General features: G+C 45.4%; 1 protein-coding gene across 1 annotated transcript in view; it reads right to left on the bottom strand.

Annotated features, from left to right (window-relative positions):
• Positions 1-1971: 1971 nt before the first annotated feature.
• The window catches only part of LOC310773493 (DNA-binding protein SATB2-like), a gene marked incomplete at both ends in the record, with an annotated part of 37897 nt that continues 15692 nt past the window's right edge, over positions 1972-24176 (bottom strand). Inside the window, 7 exons of the mRNA XM_083633384.1 lie at positions 1972-2589; positions 8958-9155; positions 13918-14070; positions 15435-15644; positions 18155-18337; positions 18837-19168; positions 19880-19930. Of these exons, the coding sequence (XP_083489510.1) occupies positions 1972-2589; positions 8958-9155; positions 13918-14070; positions 15435-15644; positions 18155-18337; positions 18837-19168; positions 19880-19930 (1745 nt within the window). The remainder of the gene's footprint in view (positions 2590-8957; positions 9156-13917; positions 14071-15434; positions 15645-18154; positions 18338-18836; positions 19169-19879; positions 19931-24176) is intronic.

Genomic DNA, 24176 nt, shown 5'->3' with positions numbered 1-24176 from the left:
TCATGAGTTTTGTAGCGTAATTGCGAGCCCTAGAAGTAAAAAGCTCTAGCTAAGCTAAGCCAGAACTACACACTGTCGCATAGGCTTCCACCACGTCACGTCAGCACTCAACCTGGACTGTTGTTGATGTGTGCGCTGCTGTGCACTGATTACCCCGGGCTGAACGGGCTGAACCAGGTGAGGGAAAGAGAATTTCCGTGTTCGTCCTTTGAAGTGATGACGTTATTGACGTATATATCCCCGTCGACTCAACAGTGTAGTCTCATTTAGCCGTTTGCTAGCTAGCTGCCCTTTTAATGGCACGTAAAAGCTTCAAAACTCATAAAAGTGGTCCTCGTGTGTGAAGATGATATTACTAAACACTGGTTCGCGTTTGATTAAGCTTGCGTTGCCCAGATACCTTATTAGAGTCATCGCGCCAAAAACCCATTCAAAAATCCCATAGGCGAAAACAGTGAAGAACCAGGAGTGCTAGCATCGATGATTTCCGGACTCGTTCCTGCGGCTCTCTATTGGTCTGAGTTTTAGTGTCCATGTTGATTACATGCTGCTTCAGAGGCGTTTGCAAACACTGAATACTTTTTCATTTGAGGGATTTTGTGGCAAAGAAAAATGATCAAGTTTAAAGACAGAATAATTGCACAAAATATTGGCTACTGGCTTGCCTGGTTCCAGGAATCTGCCTACTTGAGTTTGGCTGCTCTTGGTCTGGCAATACTGGCATCGTCATATGCAAGTCATATGCAAATGTCTTTTCTCCCTCCGGTTAACACTAAGGCTGAGCCAATGAGCACCGAGGGGGACTAACGATTGGCCAGTCAGCGTCAATAAACAGCCCAAGGGGCGGGGCTAAGCCGTTGTCAAGCGCGGCTGTCAAGACTGCACTGAGGCTGTTTTAATACAAGTACCAATTACTTTGAAATATGAACTGCTTTATTTGTTTTTCCTTTTTTTTTTTTTTTTTTACGTTCGCCCGACTGGAGGCTGATATACGTTGGATTTGGTCTCTAGTGATTAGTTGGAATTCCCCTGGGGGGGGGATCCCCGTCATGGAAACAACTCAAACAGAGGGCAATCTCAGACTAGAAGATGGAAATGAGTGTCTGATCTCAGGCTAGCTACTGGCAGCTTCAATCAAAAATATTGATATCCAGGATTCCTACACATTTCAATTTAAAAAGTCTATACTTTTTCCCCAGACCTTGATTTGTTTTGATGTTGTTGTTTTTTTGGTCCGTTCAACCTGATCTAGGCAGATAGAACTAGGTCATATCACATATCAGAATATGTGAGATGATTGGCAGGGTCCATATTTTTCCAGGCAGATCCTATGTTCTTGACTGGATGTCATTTTGGTGCAGGGTATTATAATGCATGAGGACAGTGGCTGGGTAATAAAGAATATCCCTCTGAACATTACTGTTCACATCAACACAAACTGTGGACCCAAAGTGGCAACATAAAAGTTAACATTATGTGTGTATCGGACCTGAACCACAGCATTTTACAGACATTGTTTTAAATTTCCAAGCTATTCACAACCTGGAAATGATCTAATTCCATTCTAATTATTTTCCAGACCTGTATAGGAACCCTGGATATTGGTGTAGGCCTTCAAAACCCATACTGGTCGAACCCTAGCAACATGATCATTTTGCTCGTTAGTGGACTTACTCTATAGCTCCTCAGCTATAAACCAGCTCTGATAATCAAGTCTGTTATGATGATGATGTGTGTGTGTGTGTGTGTGTGTGTGTGTGTGTGTGTGCGTGTGCGTGCGTGTGCGCGTGTGTGTCTGTCTGTGTGTGTCTGTGTGTGTTTGTGTGTGTGTCCGTGTGTGTGTCTGTGTGTGTTTGCGTACGTTTGTTCACAATAGGGTGATGCAAAAGTCAGTGTGACAGTTTCACGATGCGGTCATTTGCATCTGTCTGATTATTGTCTCCGTTGCCTCCATCTTGTTTGTCTGGTGTGTTATCTCTGCTGCTCTGCAGAGTTTGGGCTATCCAGGCTGCTGTAGGGGGACAGCGAGGAGGTTCCTGGGGCTGAGGTCTTCCCCTCCTCCCCTTCCTCCTTCTCCACCTCCATCTCCACCTGCTCTCCTTCTGTTCTGAACGCCTCCCCCAGTCCCCTCCCCTCCTCGCTGGACTCCTCGGAGCCGGACAGCCCCTCCTCGCCTCGGCTCTCCACCGAGCCCACGGGACCCGGGCTCTCGCTGTCGTCTTCCCCGGGCACGGGCTCCCTGGTCTGGCTGTGGTGTTTGACGTGGTAGCGCTGGTTCTGGAAGAACTTGACGATGGTGTGCTTGGGCAGGTCCAGCTGGGCCGACAGGGTGTGGACGGCCTCCTGGTCGGGGTAGAGGCCCACGTCGCCGATGAAGCTCTGCAGCGTGCCCAGCGCCTCCAAGGAGATCCGGGTCCGCGAACGGGCCTTCTTGGGTCCTCCACCTCCAGCCCCAGGGCCAGGGCAGGGGCTAACCCCAAGCTGAAGCCCCTCCTCTGAGCATTGCGAGACGGGTAAAGGGGCAGGCTCTGGTTCCTCATGTACTGGGGATGGGTCCTTCAATGGCGGCAGGGGCTGTCTGTGGAGTGTCTGTTGAGAATATCAACAAATCATTAATAAACTATTCTGGCAGGTTTAAAGGCACTACCTGTATCATCAATATATCCTCAGCTGTTTATTAAAGGAACACTCCGCCCATTTTCAACCAGCTTTGTATCATTAGAACATCAGTAGTATATCAGAAAACTGTAAGTGGTTTTGAAGTCTGTAATTTTATTTGACAGTTATTGAGTGTTAAAGTGTGGACCAGTGACATCACTGGTCCACACTAACTCAAATTAATAACTCATTAACTCAAATCAACTCTCAATAACTGTCAAACTATTCATCATTCATCTAGTTTGACAGTTATTGAGAGTTGATTTGAGTTAATGAGTTATTAATTTGAGTTAGTGTGGACCAGTGATGTCACTGGTCCACACTTTAACACTCAATAACTGTCAAATAAAATTACAGACTTCAAAACCGTTTACAGTTTTCTGATATACTACTGATGTTCTAATGATACAAAGCTGGTTGAAAATGGGTGGAGTGTTCCTTTAAGACAATATTTTTTTTGTATTACAACTTTTCTTAAATGTAACGTTTAAATATTTTGAGGCATTATCCACTTACTTATAATGCACTAATTTGCATACATTTCCAGAACAGAAATCTGAACATTGGATACTTGTGATAAAGCCAGCTTGAAAATTCTTGTTTCATTTTGTTGACATTAGAGCCAAATGTTTTTACAGGGGGGATTTTTGATTTTGTTTTTTTAATCTGTCTAGACTCATACAAACACAATGACCCTGAAGCCCGCGGCACAGTGCTGTGGGTTATTCAGCCTTATGGCAGTTTAGGCAAAGTTTGGGGGTACCTCAACAACTCGGCTAATCGCTTTTAACATGGAAAAAGGTCCTACCCCATCCCCACCCTAACCCTATACCATCCATATCCCGCTACCCACCCCTCGAACCATGACTCTCTACGACCTTCCTATCCCTAGCTACAGCACCCTTTGACCACCAAAATCGAATCAGTTCATCCTTGAGTCCAAGTGGATGTTTGAGCCAAATTTGAAGAAATCCCCTCAAAGGCATTCCTGAGATATTACGTTAACAAGAATGCAATGGGCGGTTGTCAGGTGAGGTCACAGTGACCTTGAAGTTTGACATTTGGCCACCAAGATCGGGGGGGAAAAATCATTTCCAACCCCCCCGCCCCCCAAATTACACACGTTTGGATGTTGAAGAACACACTCAATATAACAAACAACCGTTTTAGGATCACTAAATACTTTATTAATAATAATAATAACAACAACAACAACAACAACAATAACAACAACAACAACAATAATGATAATAATAATAATAATAATACATTTGGTAACCAAAGTAAGTAACTAAGCTTGTTCAGGGCAAACCAAGCTTATTCACGAACTTTCAAGTCGGTTTTCTCTAAATGTTGCTTTTAGGAGTACTGTATGAACATTCAAATAAGCATATTTTTCTTTGACTATTTTCAGATTTCAATGTGTGACACATCATCTGAAAGTGAAATCTTACAATCTGCACTTTCATAATCTGAGAATAATCTGTAAACAACTGAAAAAGCGACCTTGGCCTAACTGTTCCCCAAAACACCAGTCCCTGTCACAAAACACCAGTCCCTGTCACTAAACACCAGTCCCTGTCACTAAACACCAGTCCCTGTCACAAAACACCAGTCCCTGTCACATTTAGAGGAAAATGTACAAGCGTAAGTCTGATTGAGCAGATCCCATCCCCCACCGTCACACACACACACACACACACACACACACACACACACACACACACACACACACACACACACACACACACACACACACACACACACACACACACACAGAGAGAGAGTCAGAGGACTCGGCCTTATTAACAGGGTGGGGTGGCTAGCAGCTAGCACGCCCAAACACAGGAATCCAACACTATAAATCTGTGGTCCATCAAAATGAAAGGCCCTAAATAAAGATAATGGTAATTCCTTTTTTCCCCCTTGCTTCAATAATGACAGGGTATGTTTGGAATAATATCGAGGTTAGGCCAGACTGCAGAGTATTTTGGTCCGGGGGGGGGGGGAGCTGGGGGGGATGCAGGAAATGTGTGGGCCAGTCATTTACCACTTCTATTTCAATGACTTATGGGAGCCAAACATGATGGGAGGGGGTGGGGGGAGGGGGGGGGCTGCTCTGAGGAGCAGGTGGTGGGATGAGACACACAGAGAGAGATCTATTGTTATCTATTGAAAGCAATGACAGACCTGCATCATCACATGCTTATATTTCTACAAAAAATATATTTCCAGCCAACTGATTGATTTAATACGTGTTGTGACATTATAAAACACACGTAGTCGTATATTATAAAAGATGGAATCAGATGCTCATAAAAAAGAGAGAGTCTGGCTCCTCTGACTCACTCTAATAGTCCAGTGCTTCTCAAATGGGGGTCCGGGGACGCCCAGGGGTCCGTGGCACTTTGCCAGGGAGTCAGTATTTTTTTTTTTTTTTTTTGCAAAAGCTTTCATATTTCAAAGAAAATATTGCATGCTTTAAATCTAAAATTGTTCATGGATTACATTATAATCTAACACCTATCAATTTAAAAGTCAAGCACGTTACCGTGGAAACAATTAAGCTTAGCCCAAAATCACAAATCAGAATGAGGGGGTCCCCGGTATATTTTCTATCTTGTAAGGGGTCCTTGGCTGAAAAACATTTGAGAACCTCTGATCTAGTCTAGCGGGGAGAAAAAGGCTCTGTTATCAAGTTACAACCAAGCAGGCCTGCTTTATTGCACAGTCCAAATATTCTTGGAATATTGTTTTTTATCATTTTGGAAATAAATTGTAACCCCCAATCTTTCCAAGTACCCCCTGCAAGCTGCTCAAGTACCCCTAGGGGTACACATGCCCCTGGTTGGGAATCACTGATTTAAGATACTGTACATACATAGAGTTCATATTAGGGTTGTCAAAAGTATCGATAGTATCGATAAAAATCATTTTTTTTTTTTTTTAACGTATACAATTTTTTTTTTTTTTTTTTTAACCTTTATTTATACAGGGGGAGTCTCACTGAGAGCAATGCTCTCTTTTTCAGGAGTGCCCTGTTCACATTCACACACACATTCATACCTGGAAGCTGACCAGTACAACCACAGTCTGATCTGCTGGCCACTGATCAGCTCCACTGGAGCAGTTGGGGTTAAGGGCCTTGCTCAAGGGCACCTCAGTGGTGGTAATGAGGGAGGGGCAAGCGCTGCCTTTTCACTTTCCCCACCCAGATTTATCCTGCCGGTCCCGGGGATTGAACTGACGACCTTCCGGTCACAAGCTCGCTTCTCTAACCATTGGGCCACCACTGCCCAACAATACTCATTTGCAACAGGTATCGATAGTATCGATAAGTACTGTATCAATGCAAATCACCCGTCACCCCTAACCTCGTCAAGGTAGGCCAGAAACGGGTCCCAAATAGTTTGAAATCTCCCAGGTGAGTTGGTCCTCGTGTTGTGTAAGTTTTAAATGAGTTTTATCAGGCCTAGATTATGGAGAAGCATGCATCTGTCTTTGTTTATTCTGTATGCCTCTTGATGTGTTGTCATCCCCCCGCGTGGTATCGAAAATGGTATCGTATATATCGAAATACGTATCGTATCGATATTGTCCTGGGTATCGGTATCGAAGCAGAAATTCTAGTATCGTGACACCCCTAGTTCATATCAACACCAAAATGCCTTATGCGAAGACACGTGTGTTGACATAGAAATATTTGCTAATTAATACATTAATTAGCTTAATTAATGGCCTCATTAGCATAACTGGTTATGTTTGTGTCAGGACATTAGGCAGGCTCAAGTGCCTCTGATTATTACAATTTTTCATCCAGCGCCCAATGGCAACGTCCCTATGGGGTACACACACCTCTGATGGGGGGAGACCAACGCATTCACACACACACACACACACACACACACACACACACACACACACGTAAGTGCCGAGATGCACACGGAAACACGCTCCCATTCACACACAAACATGGGAATAGATCTGGGTCAAAGTGTGTGCTTGCATGTGTGTGTGTGTGTGCGTGTGCGCTTGCGTGTGTGTGTGTGTGTGCTTGCATGTGTGTGTGTGGGAGACTTTAATATAACCGTCATCAATGAGCTTTCTGCCTGGCTTCACCTCTGATACACGTGTAATGCCAGGCCCCCTGCTGTGAGTAATGGGTGGGTGTGGGGTGTGGGAAGTGGGGGGGGCAGTGTGTTTGTGTCAGAGCGACCCTCCCCCAAGGTGATATGCTCCACAAACGCTGAGTGCTACATGAATATATACTTACACAATTCATTGTTAAAGTCCCTGGAAACCAAAATCCACAAAAACCTTCTAACTATTACATTTAGGGTCTTATGTGAGTAATTGTATGCCTCAGAAAGTAAGTTGACATTACTTTCAACCCTAACCCCAAAAATCGACTCCTCCAGCAGGTCTGCTCCGAGAGAGAGAGAGAGAGAGAGAGAGGAGACCTGCTGCAGACGGGACACGCCCCCCACAGTTCGCGGGAGAAAATACACTCTAAAATCTAATTGATTCTCATGACTTTTGCCATGACTGTCAAACCTAAATGTATATACTTTGCGACGTTCATCATCGTTCAAATTTGGCTGGTGGCTTATTAACATAGGTTCCTGTGATGTGATGAACTCAAAATGCTAAATAATAAAAAAATATTTCTGGTTTCCAGGAACTTTAAGCGAAGAACATTATTCAAAACAAGCACTTTCTCACTCAAAAGTTGCGGCTGTATCTGTCATTTCTTCACAATAAATTTTGTCAATGAAAGCCTTTTTTACATGAATCAGCAGCAGGAAATGTTTCAACAACACGGCTGAAAGCGATCAGGAGGAAACTGTAAAATAGCAGATATCAAACAGAAACACAATCTGAGAAAGTGCCCTGTTCACATTCACACACACATTCACACAGGAAAGCTGCCCAGTACAACCAGAGTCTGATCTGCTGGCCACTGAGCAGCTCCACTGCAGCGGTTGGGCTTCAGGGCCTTTGCTCAAGGGCACCTCAGTGGTGGTAATGAGGGAGGGGCAAGCGCTGCCTTTTCACTTTCCCCACCCAGATTTATCCTGCCGGGGATTGAACCGACGACCTTCGGGTCACAAGCTCGCTTCTCTAAGCATTGTTGGGCCGCCACCACCACTGCCAAACTAAAGCTATATCGCCATACAGGCATTTAAAAACGTCTCTCCCTGGTTCGCTGGCTCGTACACACGTTTGTTTTGAGGGGGAGAAGGCAGATGGGGGGAGGTTGTGTAGTGAGACACTCCCACAGTAGAGACTGACATTTCTTCGGGATTCCAATAGATCCGTTTATATCTATAAATATGGCCAAATGGTGTGAATGAAAACTACAGTGGAACACAAAGTCATCTAAAAAGGATGGAGAGAACATCAAATCAAAATCATTGCATTGGCAGAGAAGAAAAAAGGGAATTGGATGGGACAGGAGTATTTTTGTGGGAGTGGGATGGGAGATAAAATCCACTCCCGTGTGACCCTCTATCCCACGTCACCGTACGACAGCCACACTCACTGCCCGCAGGGGGCGCTGAGTACCCTCGTAGTCTGTCGGGAACGGCCCTGAGCCCTTGTTCACACAGGACGCCGAACGTACCGTAAGTAGAACTGAAGCTTGAGGCAGGCACAAGCTGAACGGACGCCTAACCGTTCACACAAGAAGCCTTCTCTTTTCCTCTAGCGCCTACTCGGCGCACCTTAAACCCGCCCACAACTCTCATTGACTTCATGCCTGGCTTCACGCGTCACGCTTGGAACAGGTGTGAATCCTGAACGATCGCTCCAGCAAGGCGTGAGCGTGGCTTCGGCGTGACACGCGCCCGGGTGGTGTGAACGGCTTCGCCTGTTAACAAGGATGCCTAAATGAAACTTGTGGGTTCAGCGTAGGTAGAGCTTAGGTTGAGCGTTGCTTCAGCGTCCTGTGTGAACGGGGGCTAAGGGCTCAAATGTCCACCAGCTCCGGAACAGATGCGGTACGGCTCCGGTACGGCTGCAAACAGACCCACACTCATTTAATCTGTCGGACACTGTGGGATTCGACAAAAATAGAACAGGTGCGTATTTTTTACGTACTGCATGTATTGCCCATCTATTAACATGGGCGAGAGTCTGCTCTGGCAGTTTTACCGGATCCGCACGGAGCCGTAACGCATCTGGTGTACATTGGGTGTAAGTCCAAACGTACAGTATTGGTCTCTGCCTTCAAAACCCACCATATGTCCGGAGTCTACCTTGCACGCTCTGTAGTTGAGTGCCTGGCTGCATGTCTCTACCTGGATGTGTGGGTCTGGGAGGTGGAGGACAGTGTGAAGCCTCTCGCTGTGCTGCTGTCTGGACTCCTCTTCGTAGACCAGGTCTCGCTCGGCCTGCGGTACCGCCAGGAACCTCCGGATGGTGCACAGGTTCTCCCACAGGGTCCGGTTCTCAGGGCTGGGGCTCTCCTTCCACCTGAGCAGCTCACACAGCCAACCCTGGGAGAGAGCAACGCAGCAGAAAGACAGAAGACCATCAGCAGAGAGACTCCAACATACCAACTACTAATGGAAGAGAGACTTGTACCTACCACAAATTCAGAAGATAAAGAGATCCATACCTTCCAAACCATCAGCAGAAAGACTCCAACATACCAACTAACGTTACTGTACGTACTTATACGTCCCCATCGGCAAATGGATAGAAAAAGAGACTTGTACCAACTAAACATCACTTTAAGCTAAGCTAAGCTAAGCTGAGCTAACAGCCTGAACACACCAGATGCAGAAGTGAGACAAATAGCCGGAAGTTTCCTTTCGCCACCGATGTGAACAGATTTGACCGGGCGTGGCCGGCTGTCACCCTGGAAGGCCAGTTGATCGGGATCTGGTCTATTTTTTGCGCAAGCCGTGAGCGATTTTGTCAAGCCGGACAGGAAGTCAGTCACAAAAACGGCATAAAGAGCATCCGGTCATTTGTCAAAATAAAACAAATTTCACAATAAAACACCCTGAGCACTTTGGCTGTCCAGGCTGTATATATATACATACACTTTTACAGTCTGTGTCTAAACAGAGAGCGAGAGAGACATGCAAAGAAAGAGAGAGAGAGAGAGAGAGAGACATGCAAAGAAAGAGAGAGGGAGAGACATGCAAAGAGAGTGAGAGAGAGAGCGAGACATGCAAAGAGAGTGAGAGAGAGACATGCAAAGAAAGAGAGAGAGAGAGACATGCAAAGAAAGAGAGAGAGAGAGAGAGAGAGACATGCAAAGAAAGAGAGAGAGAGACATGCAAAGAAAGAGAGAGAGAGAGAGACATGCAAAGAAAGAGAGAGAGAGACATGCAAAGAAAGAGAGAGAGAGAGAGAGCAGATCGAGGAGCAGAATGTGCACAGAGCAGAGCACGTCTGTTGTGAACAGCCAGTTCACCTGCTCGCCTGAGAATTGGCGTTTCGCTGGCCTTCAAGTCTGACGTGTTCACGGCTTCAGCAAAGTCTCTGCATCTAACCTCATTAGTAGGGTTTCCATCCAAAGGTATCGCACATTTTAATCGAATTTTCAGAAAGTCGACAGCAAAAGAAAATGCGAAATAATGCGCGTTTCCATCCGCTGCTATTATGTGAATTCAAGAGCTGTCAATCACCTCGTGTTTGAGGCTGTCTGAGCTGCTGATCAGCTGCTAGACCCGATATACAGCTCTATTAAACACATCTAACGTTATTCATTTAAAGTTTCTTGATGATCTACAAATAGACAAAGGTACCATAACGCCATTTCTGGATTACCAGGTGCGACTCGACAAGCATAACGTTATAATCCACGGAGCAGCGATAGTAGGCTAAGTGAATACAAATTCATTCAATTCTAGAAGTGAGTCGACTTAAAGTTAATATCCCAGTCTTCTTCTGTTTACCACGGCAGGTATTGTGCTGAGTATTTACCATTATTTACCGTGTGTAGCCCTATTGTGTGTAGTGTTGGGCAAGTTACTTTCAAAATGTAATTATACTACATATTACTAGTTACTTTCATTTGAAAGTAATAAGTTACTTTACAATATAACTTTCTGTGTAGATTAACTCGTTACTTATTACACTACTTTTGCATTACTTTTACCAAAACAACAGCAGCAGCAGAATGAAATCGCTGCCCCGGAACCATCCCGAAAAATTATTTAAACCGCCTTGAAGTCAGTGTAAACAATCCAAAATTCTAAATGTTATTCTTTTCCTTTGTTATTGTCATCTATAGTGGTTATTTGCATAAAAACACACAGTTTGATTAGGAAATGATTGTATCTTTTTTAAATATGTGCTTTGATTTAATAAAATGTAACTCAATTTGTAACGAGTTACTTGAGAAAGTAACTGGTATAATATTACTGAAATCCTATAAGTAATAAGTTATATTACTGAGTTACTGCTAAAAGTAATATATTACATGTAATATGTTACTTTTGTAATGAGTTACCCCCAACACTGATTGTGTAGGCTACACGGCATGTCATGTTTTGCAGTGATCAAGGCAAACTGTGTGGTTTTTGAATGGAGAGACAACGGAATATCGCTTCATCTGTTTCCACCGCACGTTTCGCATTTTCCTTTTATCGATACACCCGACTTTTCCCCCTCCCTCAAGCGTGAAAACTTGTTTGCGATATTTGGAGGTTTTTGCGGATTTGGCAGCGTTTCCACTGCGTTTTTGTATGCGCAAATTGAAATTTCGCATAAAAACAGGTGGATGGAAACCCGACTATTTACTACAGAAGACTCCTAAACCTGCCCACAGACAAGATGCTTTTATTTGGCTGAACTGTGATCCGCAGTCATGTTGAACTCACTTTCAGGCTTTGAATTGAATTTTCAGTCACAAGCCAAATTCTTCTCAGATAATTAATTGCACACCGCCGCCACCCCGATTCAATTAGTTCAACATGTAAAATAAAAATACTATTTAGTAGAATAGAATAGAATAGAATAGAGTAGAATAGAGTAGAGTAGAATATAATATAATAGAACAGAATAGAAGAGAATATAATAGAATGGATGCTATTTCAAGATTGTTCTTGTAGAGAATAATGGCAGTCTGAGAACAGTGTGTGTGTGTGTGTGTGTGTGTGTGTGTGTGTGTGTGTGTGTGTGTGTGTGTGTGTGTGTGTGTGTGTGGGTGTGTGTGTGTGTGAGGGAGAGAGAGAAGATTGGATTATCTCCGCTAGGCTGACCAGAGAGATGTGCCACCAGCTGTTGTTTATGCACAGCCTCAGCCTGGAAATCAATGGTAATAATGTGATCATCCCTCTGTCTTTTCATCCCTCCTTCTATCCCTCCCTCCATCCCACTTTCAGTCCATCTTCTTCAGTCTGTTAGTCTGTTATCATTTCAGATGCTTTTGCATCTTTCTTTCTCTCTCCAGACTCCAACCCAGTCTGTCAGCAATATTTCGATTTAATCCTGAAAAAAAAAACTGCCCTGTAAACAGATGTGGAGTATTATTATTAGATATAGATTCCTAGGCTGGAGACTCTGGAGGGCTGATGATGTCACAGTGTCTATGACATCATCAGTCAGGCCCGATGTCATTTTCGTGACACAAATCGTGACCTCGCCAGCGTCAGTTATTGTTTACGTGAGAATGGAGTTGGAGCTGATCGATTGCATTGCGACATTTTGGCTAATAATAATAATAAATAGCTGCATATGAGACGTCATCGGACTGTAAACAATGAGGGAAGGGATGGGACTGCTCTACATCAGAAACCCAGATGTATTGGTCGCCTGTCCCAGGAGTCATATTAGTCATCATGCTGATAGACTGAAGAATGAAATCATTTATTATTAAAGTCCCTGGAAACCAGAAATATTTTATTATTATTTAGCATTTTGAGTTCATCACATCACAGGGGCCTATGTTAATAAGCCACCAGCCAAATTTGAACGATGATGAACGTCGCAAAGTATATAAATTTAGGTTTGACAGCCATGGCAAAAGTAATGAGAATCAATTATTTTTTAGAGTGTATTTTCTCCCGTGGACTGTGTGGGCGTGTCCCATCTGCACCAGGGAAATGTCCCTCTCTCTTTCTCTCTCTCTCGAAGGAGAAGAGAGAAAGAGAGAGATGGTGTGTGTGTGTGTGTGTGTGTGTGTGTGTGTGTGTGTGTGTGTGTTCGCGCGTTGCCCCGCTCATAGCGTACTGACTGACGGTCATCTGTCTATCTATCTTATCTGTCTGCACGCGCGCACACACACACCACACACACAGCACACAGCAGCGCTGTGCCCTCGCAGGCAGAGTAGAGAGCTTTCCCTCTCAAGGTTCCTACACACCGCCGACGAGTAACGATAGAAGAAGATAGAAGTAGCGATAAACTCGCAGATAGACAGATAGACAGATAGATAGACAGATATACAGATAGATAGATAGATAGATAGATGTTGGTTCTTAAAAGAGCCTTTGTGTTGACGCAATGCGTAGTTAGCTAGCTGCAAAAAGGTGTGGGACCACTAGAACTCTGAAGAGAGATGGAGGCAGAATGTGCGGGACTGCGGGTTGCGCGTGTACAAAGGGGGTCATCCCTATGTTCCCCGGGTCCTATGTTCCCCGGGTCCTATGTTCCCCGTTTTTAACACTCTCCGTAACATTTGGGGTGTCTATCCGCTATGCCGACCACCCGCAATGCCGACCTTAGGTTTAGGCGTGAGGGGTGGGAGAGGTTAGGTTTTGGGTTAGGGTCTGGGGGAGGTTAGGAAGGGTTCTATGTTCCCCGGTCCCACAAAAACGGGGAACATAGGACCCGGGGAATATAGGACCCGGGGAACATAGGTACGCTCCCGTACAAAGGTTATATAGAGCTTATGAGGTCATAAGCTCCTGCTTTTTAGCACCTCGCGCACTGCTCTCTTCAATGAGGAAGTATCTTGTAGAATCTTGTAGAAAAGTGTCGATTTTAAGGCTTTGGGTTGAAAGTAATGTATAATAATTTCGGAGACACACAATTACTAACATAAGACCCTAAATAACATAGTTAGAACGTTTTTGTGGATTTTGGTTTCCAGGGACTTTAATTATTCTCACATCGGGTGCGATCCAAAGAAGCTATCAGATTATCAGGTGTGTGAAAGCGCCCTCAACTGGTTCAATCAAATGGCTCAAATGGTTCTACATAGAACCTTCATGGGGCTGTAAAGAACATGTCTTTTGCTGTTGCCGTGGGTGGTATCGTATTACCATTTAAGTTGCTCGGTGTTGTGTTGGGACTACTGACCTGGCTTTTGTTGGCGGCCACCTTGGCGAACAGAGCCTGCGAGACCTTGGCCCTCTTCATCTCCTGTTGGATCTCCTCGTAGATCCCAGAGGTGATGTTCACCAACGACTCCAACTTCAACGGCAGCTCTGGCACCAGCAGGCTGACCTTGGTCTGCAGGCGACAGGAGAGACCAGAGGAAACCTTGATCCACAGACCTTGTTGTGAGCAGTTTTATATAGGAACTACAGTCTTTTCTCAGCAGCTAGCTAGCAGGCATAGCTCCGTCGATAGAAAAATAGAGAGAAGGCAGAGATCATCTCCACGGCCGATATCTCACACCAAAACGATCCGGATGGGATCAGAATCAGAACAACTTTATTGATCCCCGGGGGGGAATTGGGCCATGCTGCAGTTGCTCGTACTACTCAGGCATGGAAAAATATCAACATAAGCGTCACACATTATAAGAGACATAGTACTTTCCATACAATGAAATAGAATACAATAGAATACAATAGAAGTTACACATAGCCTATGTACAGTAAAGTGTCACAAAATATGTGCCATCTCCATCAGTCATTCTCAAGTACCATTTAGTAAAGTGACATATCTCAGCTACCTACTATTTCCTTATATACAACAGAGGGAGTATAGTAATAATAGTAGTAGTAGTAGTAGTAGTAGTAATACAATAATAATAATAATATAATAAAATAATAACGTTGTGGAGTGGGTGGAGACGTTGACCATGATGGAACGTAACTTGGACAACATCCTCCTCTCTGACACTGCTGTCAGAGAGCTCGGCTCCAGCCCCACGACGTCCCTGGCCTTGCGGATCAGTTTGTAGTTAGTTTACAAGTAAACTGATGACTAACAAATGAGTATACTACAGTAGCATTACCTAGCAGCGGCGGACTGGGACCATAATTCAGGCCGGGCATTAGATACCATGCAGGCCAGGCCAACACACGCGGACACACATGCCTCTCTATCGGCCGGTGGTATCACTCTTGAAACGGTTAGCCAATCAGAACAGATGAGTCATTAATATTAACGAGTCTTAAAGCCATGGTTAAATACAGTACAGTACAGTACAGTAGCTGCAGCCATAAGGGACGACCTCAAAAGAAGAGCTTCCCCATCTCCCCTTATAACCAGTAATATCAGACCCAATGGGCCAACTTTAGAAACTAGTAGGAATGATCGTAATGGTATAGTTCTTAATGTCCTCTTTCTTTCTGTTCAAATCTACTGTTATTTCCTTTTTGATCGGGGATGTATGTTACTTTGGTTTGTATTGTTACTGTGTGGCTCTTTTGTTGCTGTTGTTGTTGTTGTGGTGTCTTTTTATTTTAAATAGAAGAAGAAACATGAATGTAAAGGAAATAAAGAGTCAATATAAGAGTAAAGCACAGATGCATCGATTATATTAAGGGTTGAAATCGACTGAAATCAGACAGAGCTCTGCCACCGTGTGTGTGTGTGTGTGTGTGTGTGTGCGTGAGAGAGAGAGAGAGAGAGAGAGAGAGAACCTGTGTGGGTCTCTGTGCAGGGGAGGTGGAGATGTGGTTGGTGGAGTGGTTGTTGGGGTTGGAGGTCCTCTCTCTCTCCTCCTGATAGATGCGGTCTCGCTCGCCCTCCGGCAGGTTGAGGAAGTTCTGCATGGCCTTCAGGTTGACCAGCAGGGACTGGGAGGCGGAGCGAGGGTCTTCCTCCTTACGGAGAATCTCTGACAACAGGCCCTTAACACACACACACACGCACACGCACACACACGCGCACACACACACACACGCACGCACACACGCACGCACGCACGCACGCACGCACGCACGCACGCACGCACGCACGCACGCACACACACACACACACACACACACACACACACACACACACACACACACACAAATCAAATTAGATTTGAAAACAGGAAAACCACAGAGAACTTTGCTGGTTCAGTGTGGTTTTAAGCGCACTGTGTTTGTTTTGTATCTGTGCGTTGTGCTCTGGTGAAGGAGTTAGCTTTGAAACGTGTTGGCCAGTAAATGACTGAGGGAACATGTTGTTGTCCTGGACCTTTTTTACTGTCTTGAGAAAGATCTGGGCTGCGTTCAAATTCTCTTTCCTCGTTTAGGAGCGTTCCTAACTGAGTGAAATGACCCGGGAAGTCGTCTACATAAGTGGCAGCCATGATGTTTAAATTCTCTAAATCAGTGATTCCCAACCTACGGTACGCGTACCATAGGTGGTACTTGCGCCCCCTGCTGGTGGTACTTGGAAGGCTCTGTGATTTTTTATTTTTTTTTAGTTTTTGTGCAAAATCCATGGTGGTCATTAGTAGTAGTTTTCAAACATGTGAAAGTGAAATAATAATAATAATTATTAATATTATTGGCAGTGTTTCTCAAGGTAGGTGGTACTTGCGCCCCCCCCCTGCTGGTGGTACTTGATCCCTGGAATCCCAATGTTTAAATTATGAAATAAACCCAACTTTAAAATCAATTGTAAAACATGTTTATCTATCAAAATAATACTACGAATGAAAATAAACTTGTGATCATTGAAATTGAGGTTTATTTTGTTGTCTTGAGATTTAGAAACAAATATTTGTTTCTGACGGACACTATACCTGTTGCGCATGCACAATTACCTGCCCGGCCCACATGGTTACACAAGTGGTGAACAAAGACGAGGAGGGATGCTAAAGTGGATGAAAACGGGAGGGAATCGTAAAAGAGCTGTAGTAGAGGAGAGCAGCAACGATGAAGCACAAGGAGGTGAAGACAGCAGTCAACCCAGCACAAGTGCAGCTGCTGCAGGTTGCACATAGGCTGCAGGTTGGAATAAATTTGCCTCCTGCGTGAACTGTGCATAGCTGAATAGACTGTATTTTAACGTCGGTCATATGGTGGTACTTGGAGAGCCAACTACTTTCTCAGGTGGTACTTGGTGTAAAAAGGTTGGGAACCACTGCTCTAAATGCTCAGGAAAGGCTCTTCGATGCTTCCCGACTTAGCTGCTTTAGCATAGCTACACTGCATCCTTCACGGAAGGAAAGCAGATAATGCCTTCCCACAATTCCTTGCGACAGCTTATGAGCTTATTTATACTCCATCTTCATACGTAATAGATGCGTCCGTTTCAAACGTTATTATCGTCACTGCCCACACATACTTCCATGCGTCTTTCACGTTGGTATCATGTTAAGCAATGCATTCACGTGGGCAGTAGAGAGTCAAATGTATGAGTGTGTGTGGTTTTGCTCCGTTTCAAGCTTTCAGATGACGGACAGAAAACGCACGAAATGAACGCAGAGTACGGACAGAAGGCTCTGTCCTTCTCCGTCTGCGTCTTTAACGTAGAGTATAATTGGGCCTTTAGTCGGCAAGGACCCGCATTAGCTTGAGTAGCTTGCTAATATGGGAAAACACAATTTTCTCCGCAACCGAGCAGGCAATGGATTTCGTCATTGAAATCAGCGTGACTTGTATGTTGGTCTGCTAGTGTTTCAGTCACTTAGTGCGTTTTGAGTACAGCGTAGCATATAGGGTTTTTCCGCTAGCTGACGACACCTTTGGCCGCGCTAAGCCATGCCATTCCACACTGATTTCGGTTTCCATAATTTTTTTTTAATAATAATAATGTGCCAAGCCGTGCCGAGCTCGAGATGGACCTCGAGAGAGCAGAGAGAGAGACATTTTGAAAAGCCTCTCTGTGTTTTTAGCTCTCAGTACTTTGGTAGCTTCAAACTGAATCTCTGTGGTTTGAAGTTTACCGTATAGTTTCTTTGTACTTTCAGATATCTGTTTATTTGACCGTTTCCTCATCGCTCGGAGCATGTCAAGTTACTACTGCCAAGCTGATGAAAGCATTTCCTGCTGCTACAGTACTCCTTCGTACTAAAGTCTTTCCTAACACAATGCATTTATTTTGAAGGACATCAAAGGAAACGCAATGTTTATCTACCGTTTCAGCCGCGACTCTTGATACTGCTTTTTGTATGGAATTTTATTATCATAGCCTACAGTATGTACATAGGCTAGTTTAAGTGCAGTGGGATTCTCTTTGCACTTATGTCTGTTTGTTTGTTTGCCTGCCTGTCTGTCTGTTGCAAACATGATAGCGTCAAAACTGCCCAAACTCAAAAGTTTACAGGTGTGGTGTAGTTGATATAAAAAATGATGGTCGACTTTGAAAATGGCCGTGATTCGAGCGAGGGGCCTGCAGGTTCTCAGGCCTTTCATCATATTACCTGGGTGCGGTTGAAGGCCACGCGGGCGAACACGGCCTGGGAGATGCTGGCCCTCTTCAGCTCCTCCCTGACCTGCTGGTAGATGTCAAAGGAGACCTCGGTGGCGGAGGGGTTGAGGCTGGGCTCCATGGCACCGCTGGGCGCCTTGCAGAGCCGGGAGATGGGCGGGTGGTTGAGGAACTGCTGGTTCAAGTTCAAGTTGATTTTTATATAGCCCTAATTCACAAGGACTCGCTAAGTCTAGCTAAGCACTATCAATTCCACATTGTGGAATGTATATAGAGTGTACACAGAACAAACCTGACACTAGACACTTTTTACACTTTTTATTTTTTATTTTATTACCTCATACTGTGATACACTAGACACTTTTACCCTTTATTACCTCGTTACTTTTATACCATTATCTTTATTACCTAACTTATTGTCTTGTCTAAACGCACCTAGGGGATTGCTTCAATTTCGTTGTTCTTAAAACTTGTCTTGTGACAATGACAAATAAAGCTCATTCATTCATTCATTCATTCATTCATTCATATAAAAAAAACAAGCATAGAGAGGGAAGAGAGAGCAGAGATAAGGAGAAGAGGGAGGAGGGAGAGGAGAGAGAAGAGGGGAGAGAGAGAGAGAAAGAGCAAGAGAGAAAAGAACAAGAAGACACAGACAGTCTAACTCCTCTAACCTGGTTGACTCCTTGAGGATGCTGGTGGGCTAGCAGGCGGCTAACGGCTAGCTGCTGGTTGATGAGGTGGGCCATGGCTAGCTGCTGGCGCACCAGCTGAGGGGAGAGCTGGGGGGAGATGAGCCCGCCGTGGTGGCCCATGAGCAGAGGAGGGCCCGGGGCACGCAGCGGGGGGCTGGGCTGGGGCTGGGGCACAGGGTGAGGCTGCAGGGTGGGGCTGTGCATGTCCCCCGGTGCCATGACGGCCAGAGGTCCCGGACCGCCCGGGGTGGGGGAGGGTAGGAGAGAGGGAGGACGCTGGCCAAGGACACCCAGGTCTAAATCCCTCTCCACTGTGTGAACACACAGACAGACACACACACACACACACACACACACACACACACACACACACACAGACAGGCACACACAATACACATTTAATACAGCTGTGTCTCATGGGGGAGGGGGGTTTGGGGGGGGGGGCTTTTGTAAAGAACAAAAAACCAAGCCGCCACACAAGGTACTGCAGCAGTACCTTGGACACCCAGCAGTAAAGTGGACAAACTAAATGAGTAACAGCTGTAACTTACATTGCCCGCCATCTTGCTAAGCACGCCAATTTGATCCTATCTGCACTGGCTTCCAATACAATTCCGGATCCATTTTAAAGTACCGTTGTTAACCTTTAGGGGCAGCGGTTCACAACGTTTTCCGACTCATATGGCCCACATGAAAATCTGACATGAAACAGTAAACAGCACAGAGGTCAAATCATGTGTTCTCAGAGCAGAAAGGAGGCAAGATCAGAAGGAGAGAGAGAGAGAGAGAGAGAGAGAGCTTTCCAATTGTTACTTGACATAGGAGAAGTACTAATTATTATGTCATGTAATATGTTGGTGGCCATTTTTCTTTCTTTCTGGCGGTGACAAGTAAATATGACCATTCTACCACCCTCGCCATATATCTAGGAAACGAGACACACAACACATTGTGGGAGTCACCGTGCAGAAGGTATTTTAGGGAGGGAGTGAGAGCCTTTGGGTGTTTAGGGTGTAACTCACCTTTAATATGAGATTTGTCCCGTACTGACCACATCTTCTCAAGGTACTCACCTGGAGAGGACAACATCAGAGCAATAAGTCAATCTGCCCTCCCTCTCCTGTGACACTGCTTAAATAGCCCTTTATGGAGTGCAGAGATGGGAAGTAACTAAGTACAAATACTTTGTTACTGTACTTAAGTATGATTTTCAGGTATCTGTACTTTACTGCGTATTTATTTTTCTGACAACTTCTTACTTTTACTCCCTACATTTTAACACAAATATCTGTACTTTCTACTCTTTACATTTTCAAAACAGTCTAGATGTAACATAGTATGTCTGTCTCTCTCTTGTCACGCATCCAAAACAAGACACGCAGTCTAAATAAGGCGTGGCCGATGCTGTCACAAATTCCTCAGTGAGTGATGTCACCAGTGAGTGTTTCATCAGTGATGTCGCTCGAGCAATTGTGATGTCATCAGTGAGTGATGATGTCTTCAGTGATGTCACTCGTGCAAATGTGATGTCATCAGTGAGTGATGTCATCAGTGAGTGATGACGTCTTCAGTGATGTCACTCGTGCAAATGTGATGTCATCAGTGAGTGATGTCATCAGTCATCATTATTATAATGTCATGATGTAATAATGTTATGATGTCATGTTATGATGTCATAATGTCCAACCCACATTCAGTCCCTGCCTTTCTGTATGAGACACAGCATACAAGTCAGTGTGGTACAGTGACAGATCTGAAGGAATGGCTGTTCGAGCAGGTCATGTCGATAGATGGCTCCATGATGCCCTCAGTGCAGGAGACCTGGACACACTGAGGAGCCTGCTGCAGGAAGAGCGCTTCAGAAGGCACATCAATGAGCAGTGTTTTTATGGGTGCCACCGGGCGACCCCTCTGGGGCTCGCAGCCTTCTTCGGTCATGCTGCCTGTGTGGAGTACCTGATCAACCAGGGAGCACAGGTAGACCTAGCTGATGTGGATGACTTCACGCCTCTCAAGTGTGCCGTGTGGTGCGGTCACCTGGACTGTGTCCAGATCCTCCTGGAAGCCGGGGCAGACCCTAACAGAAGCACACACGGCTCGTCCACCCCTCTCTACATCAGTGCTGAAGAAGACGACCTGGACTGCTTCCGCCTGCTGCTCCACGCCGCTGGCGTTCTGACCCGTGACGTGGCTTCCCTCCTGCTGAAGAAGGTGCTGCATAACAGGTGCAACACGGCCTTCGTCCAGCTGCTGCTGGACCACGGCGCCGACCCGGCCGTGGTGACCACAGAGCAGGCACACCTGGAGCAATGGGTGGATCCCGAGGCTCTCAGGGTCTTTCTGGAGGCCAAGAGATGTCCTCGCAGTCTGGCCCACGTGTGTCGGATCCGGATCCGCCAAGCGCTGGGCACACATCGCCTGATCCAAGTCCACTCGCTACCGCTAACACAAGTGATGAAGGACTTCGTGCTCCACCAAAACTGACTTGAAGCTTGAAGGGAGTCCGTTAATTTATTTTCATTTCCTAGAATTTAGTTCTTTATTGACCGTGTTTCAATCAAATCCAGGACCAGAGATTAAATACCATCAGCATACTCTGTCTCATGCCTTCTGGTTCTGCTCTTCACTGACCGGATTCTGGGCCAGGATATTTGACTGGTACTCTAAGGCCTAGAAAATAACCCTTCAGCCGGAGGCAGAACTCGCCATCTTCGACTGCTCGGAGTCCTCTCTCGACTTCCCTACAGCTGTGCAACAATCTCTGACACAGGGGACAGTTTTCACCAAAAAAAACTCATTCTGCAGCCGTTTCTGGCCTTAACCTTAACGAGGTTAGGGGGCGACGGGTAACTCGCCCGGCTGGTCTTTCATGGTCCCCCTTGTGTGAGATCCCATACATAGCATCTCTTGCGGGCATGTAAGCACCTTGTGTGGCTGCTGGCTGGTGGCATCACATTGTGATATTGAAGTGTTGATGTTTTTTTTTTTCTATACATGTATGTCCCCCCCCCCCCTTTCATTTATTTTCCTGTATGAGTTTGTTTGTTCTTGTTTGTTGATGTTCTGAAAACTAAAATTATACACAGACAAAAAAATATATATACCATCAGCATACACCTGTAGCCAATCCTATACTACTATAATTGGAGAGCGATAATTGGAGTGTGTCTGTGTGTTATCGTCTCCAGAGTCTCTACCCCAGAATTGAGCGCACGGAAATTCTGTTGATCTTAATATGACGTGTGAGGTTCAGTTAGCTTTGCACAGAAACAGCCGGGGTGAAATACGTTTTACTTTTATATTCGATTACATTTCAGAGCCTGTAATATGTTTTACTTGTACTTGATTAAACACGTTGAATTAATACTTCTACTTTTACCACAGTCTTTATTTAGACAAGTAACTGTACTTCTACTCAAGTAAAGCATGTGTGCACTTTTCCCATCTAAAGTGCTGAAGTGCAGATATCTCATTGAGGCGCTTTGCCTGTAGACATTGAAAGAACTGATGTTGTGCTTCATGGAGAGCGACTAGTGGTCACATTGGCCTAGTGGATAAAGGGACTGCATGTCTTGTAAGCGGAAAGGCTCGGGTTTGATTCCTGAAAAGCCGATGTGTCCTTGAACCTCGACTCTTTCTTGCTGTAACTTCTTCTAGTAAGAGTGGCGGCTAACTGCTGTACATGCCAAACGTTCTCTGCTTTCCACTCTCTTCTGGTCTCCACTTGCTCTCTGACACTGTAGGTTCTAATCTAACCTATTCTTCTCTCTTGTCCTCTGCTCTCTTCTCAACGTGGATCTGCTTCTTATTACGGCTCCACTGTTTGGGTTTGGAGTCAAGTTTTGGGTTATTAGCGGAATAAAAGTTTGGGTGAGGCTTGGCAGGAAAACCGGTTTTACCGTGTGTGTGTGTGTGTGTGTGCGTGTGTGTGCCTGTGTGCGTGTGTGTGTGTGTGTGTGCGTGCGTGCGTGCGTGCGTGTGCGTGCGTGTGTGTGTGTGTGCGTGCATGTTCTGGGTTGTTTTCTTGGAGTGGGGGGGCTGCTTTCCATTAGAGGTTAAGAGCGTTTAGTTGAGTCGTCTGTATTCAGGCTGACATTAATATGAAACAGTTCCACACAGCTCCTTCCTCCTGGGAGCTGACAGACGTCTTGCTACTGGCACGCTGAGGTCACATGAGACAAACGCAGGTTGACATACAGCATGCACTTGTACATATAGCCTACAGGGGGCGTGCAGGTTGACATACAGCATGCACTTGTACATATAGCCTACAGGGGGCGTGCAGGTTGACATACAGCATGCACTTGTACATATAGCCTACAGGGGGCGTGCAGGTTGACATACAGCATGCACTTGTACATATAGCCTACAGGGGGCGTGCAGGTTGACATACAGCATGCACTTGTACATATAGCCTACAGGGGGCGTGCAGGTTGACATACAGCATGCACTTGTACATATAGCCTACAGGGGGCGTGCAGGTTGACATACAGCATGCACTTGTACATATAGCCTACAGGGGGCGTGCAGGTTGACATACAGCATGCACTTGTACATATAGCCTACAGGGGGCGTGCAGGTTGACATACAGCATGCACTTGTACATATAGCCTACAGGGGGCGTGCAGGTTGACATACAGCATGCACTTGTACATATAGCCTACAGGGGGCGTGCAGGTTGACATACAGCATGCACTTGTACATATAGCCTACAGGGGGCGTGCAGGTTGACATACAGCATGCACTTGTACATATAGCCTACAGGGGGCGTGCAGGTTGACATACAGCATGCACTTGTACATATAGCCTACAGGGGGCGTGCAGGTTGACATACAGCATGCACTTGTACATATAGCCTACAGGGGGCGGACAAAATAACGGCGAAACCTCATTAAAAAGGACTACGTTTGAAGTAACTAAATCACAATGACAAAGGCAGCCACACAGGCGAGTCATCTTACGTTGAATTCCAATAGAGCTCAACAGTCATGTGACGTTTCTTGCCCCAGAAGTGAATTCCCCATTCATTTCCCCCATGGGCATTTAGAAAAAACCTTATATAACGAGTTTTGAGGCTTGAACCGAGCCAAGTGGAGTGTTCCAGAGAATCGCGAGTGACCATAAAACATTTCACTTTCAGCAAAAACTTAAATTTTTTGTTTTTGCTGAAAGTGAAATGTTTGCAAGAGGCAACGGAGGGGGTGGGGGGCAAAAGGTCCTGGGTTCGACTCCCACCTGGGACGCCGTGGGCGCCGAGGGAGCATCTCCATCCCCATGTGCTCAGTGCTCATGGCCCACCTGGGGTCGTCAAAAGGGCCT

Source organism: Poromitra crassiceps (genome assembly GCF_964638095.1).
Source record: "Poromitra crassiceps genome assembly, chromosome: 3".
NCBI classification, from domain to species: domain Eukaryota; kingdom Metazoa; phylum Chordata; class Actinopteri; order Beryciformes; family Melamphaidae; genus Poromitra; species Poromitra crassiceps.
The sequence above is the reverse complement of the archived record's forward strand: the minus strand, read 5'-3'. Positions and strand labels throughout refer to the sequence as shown.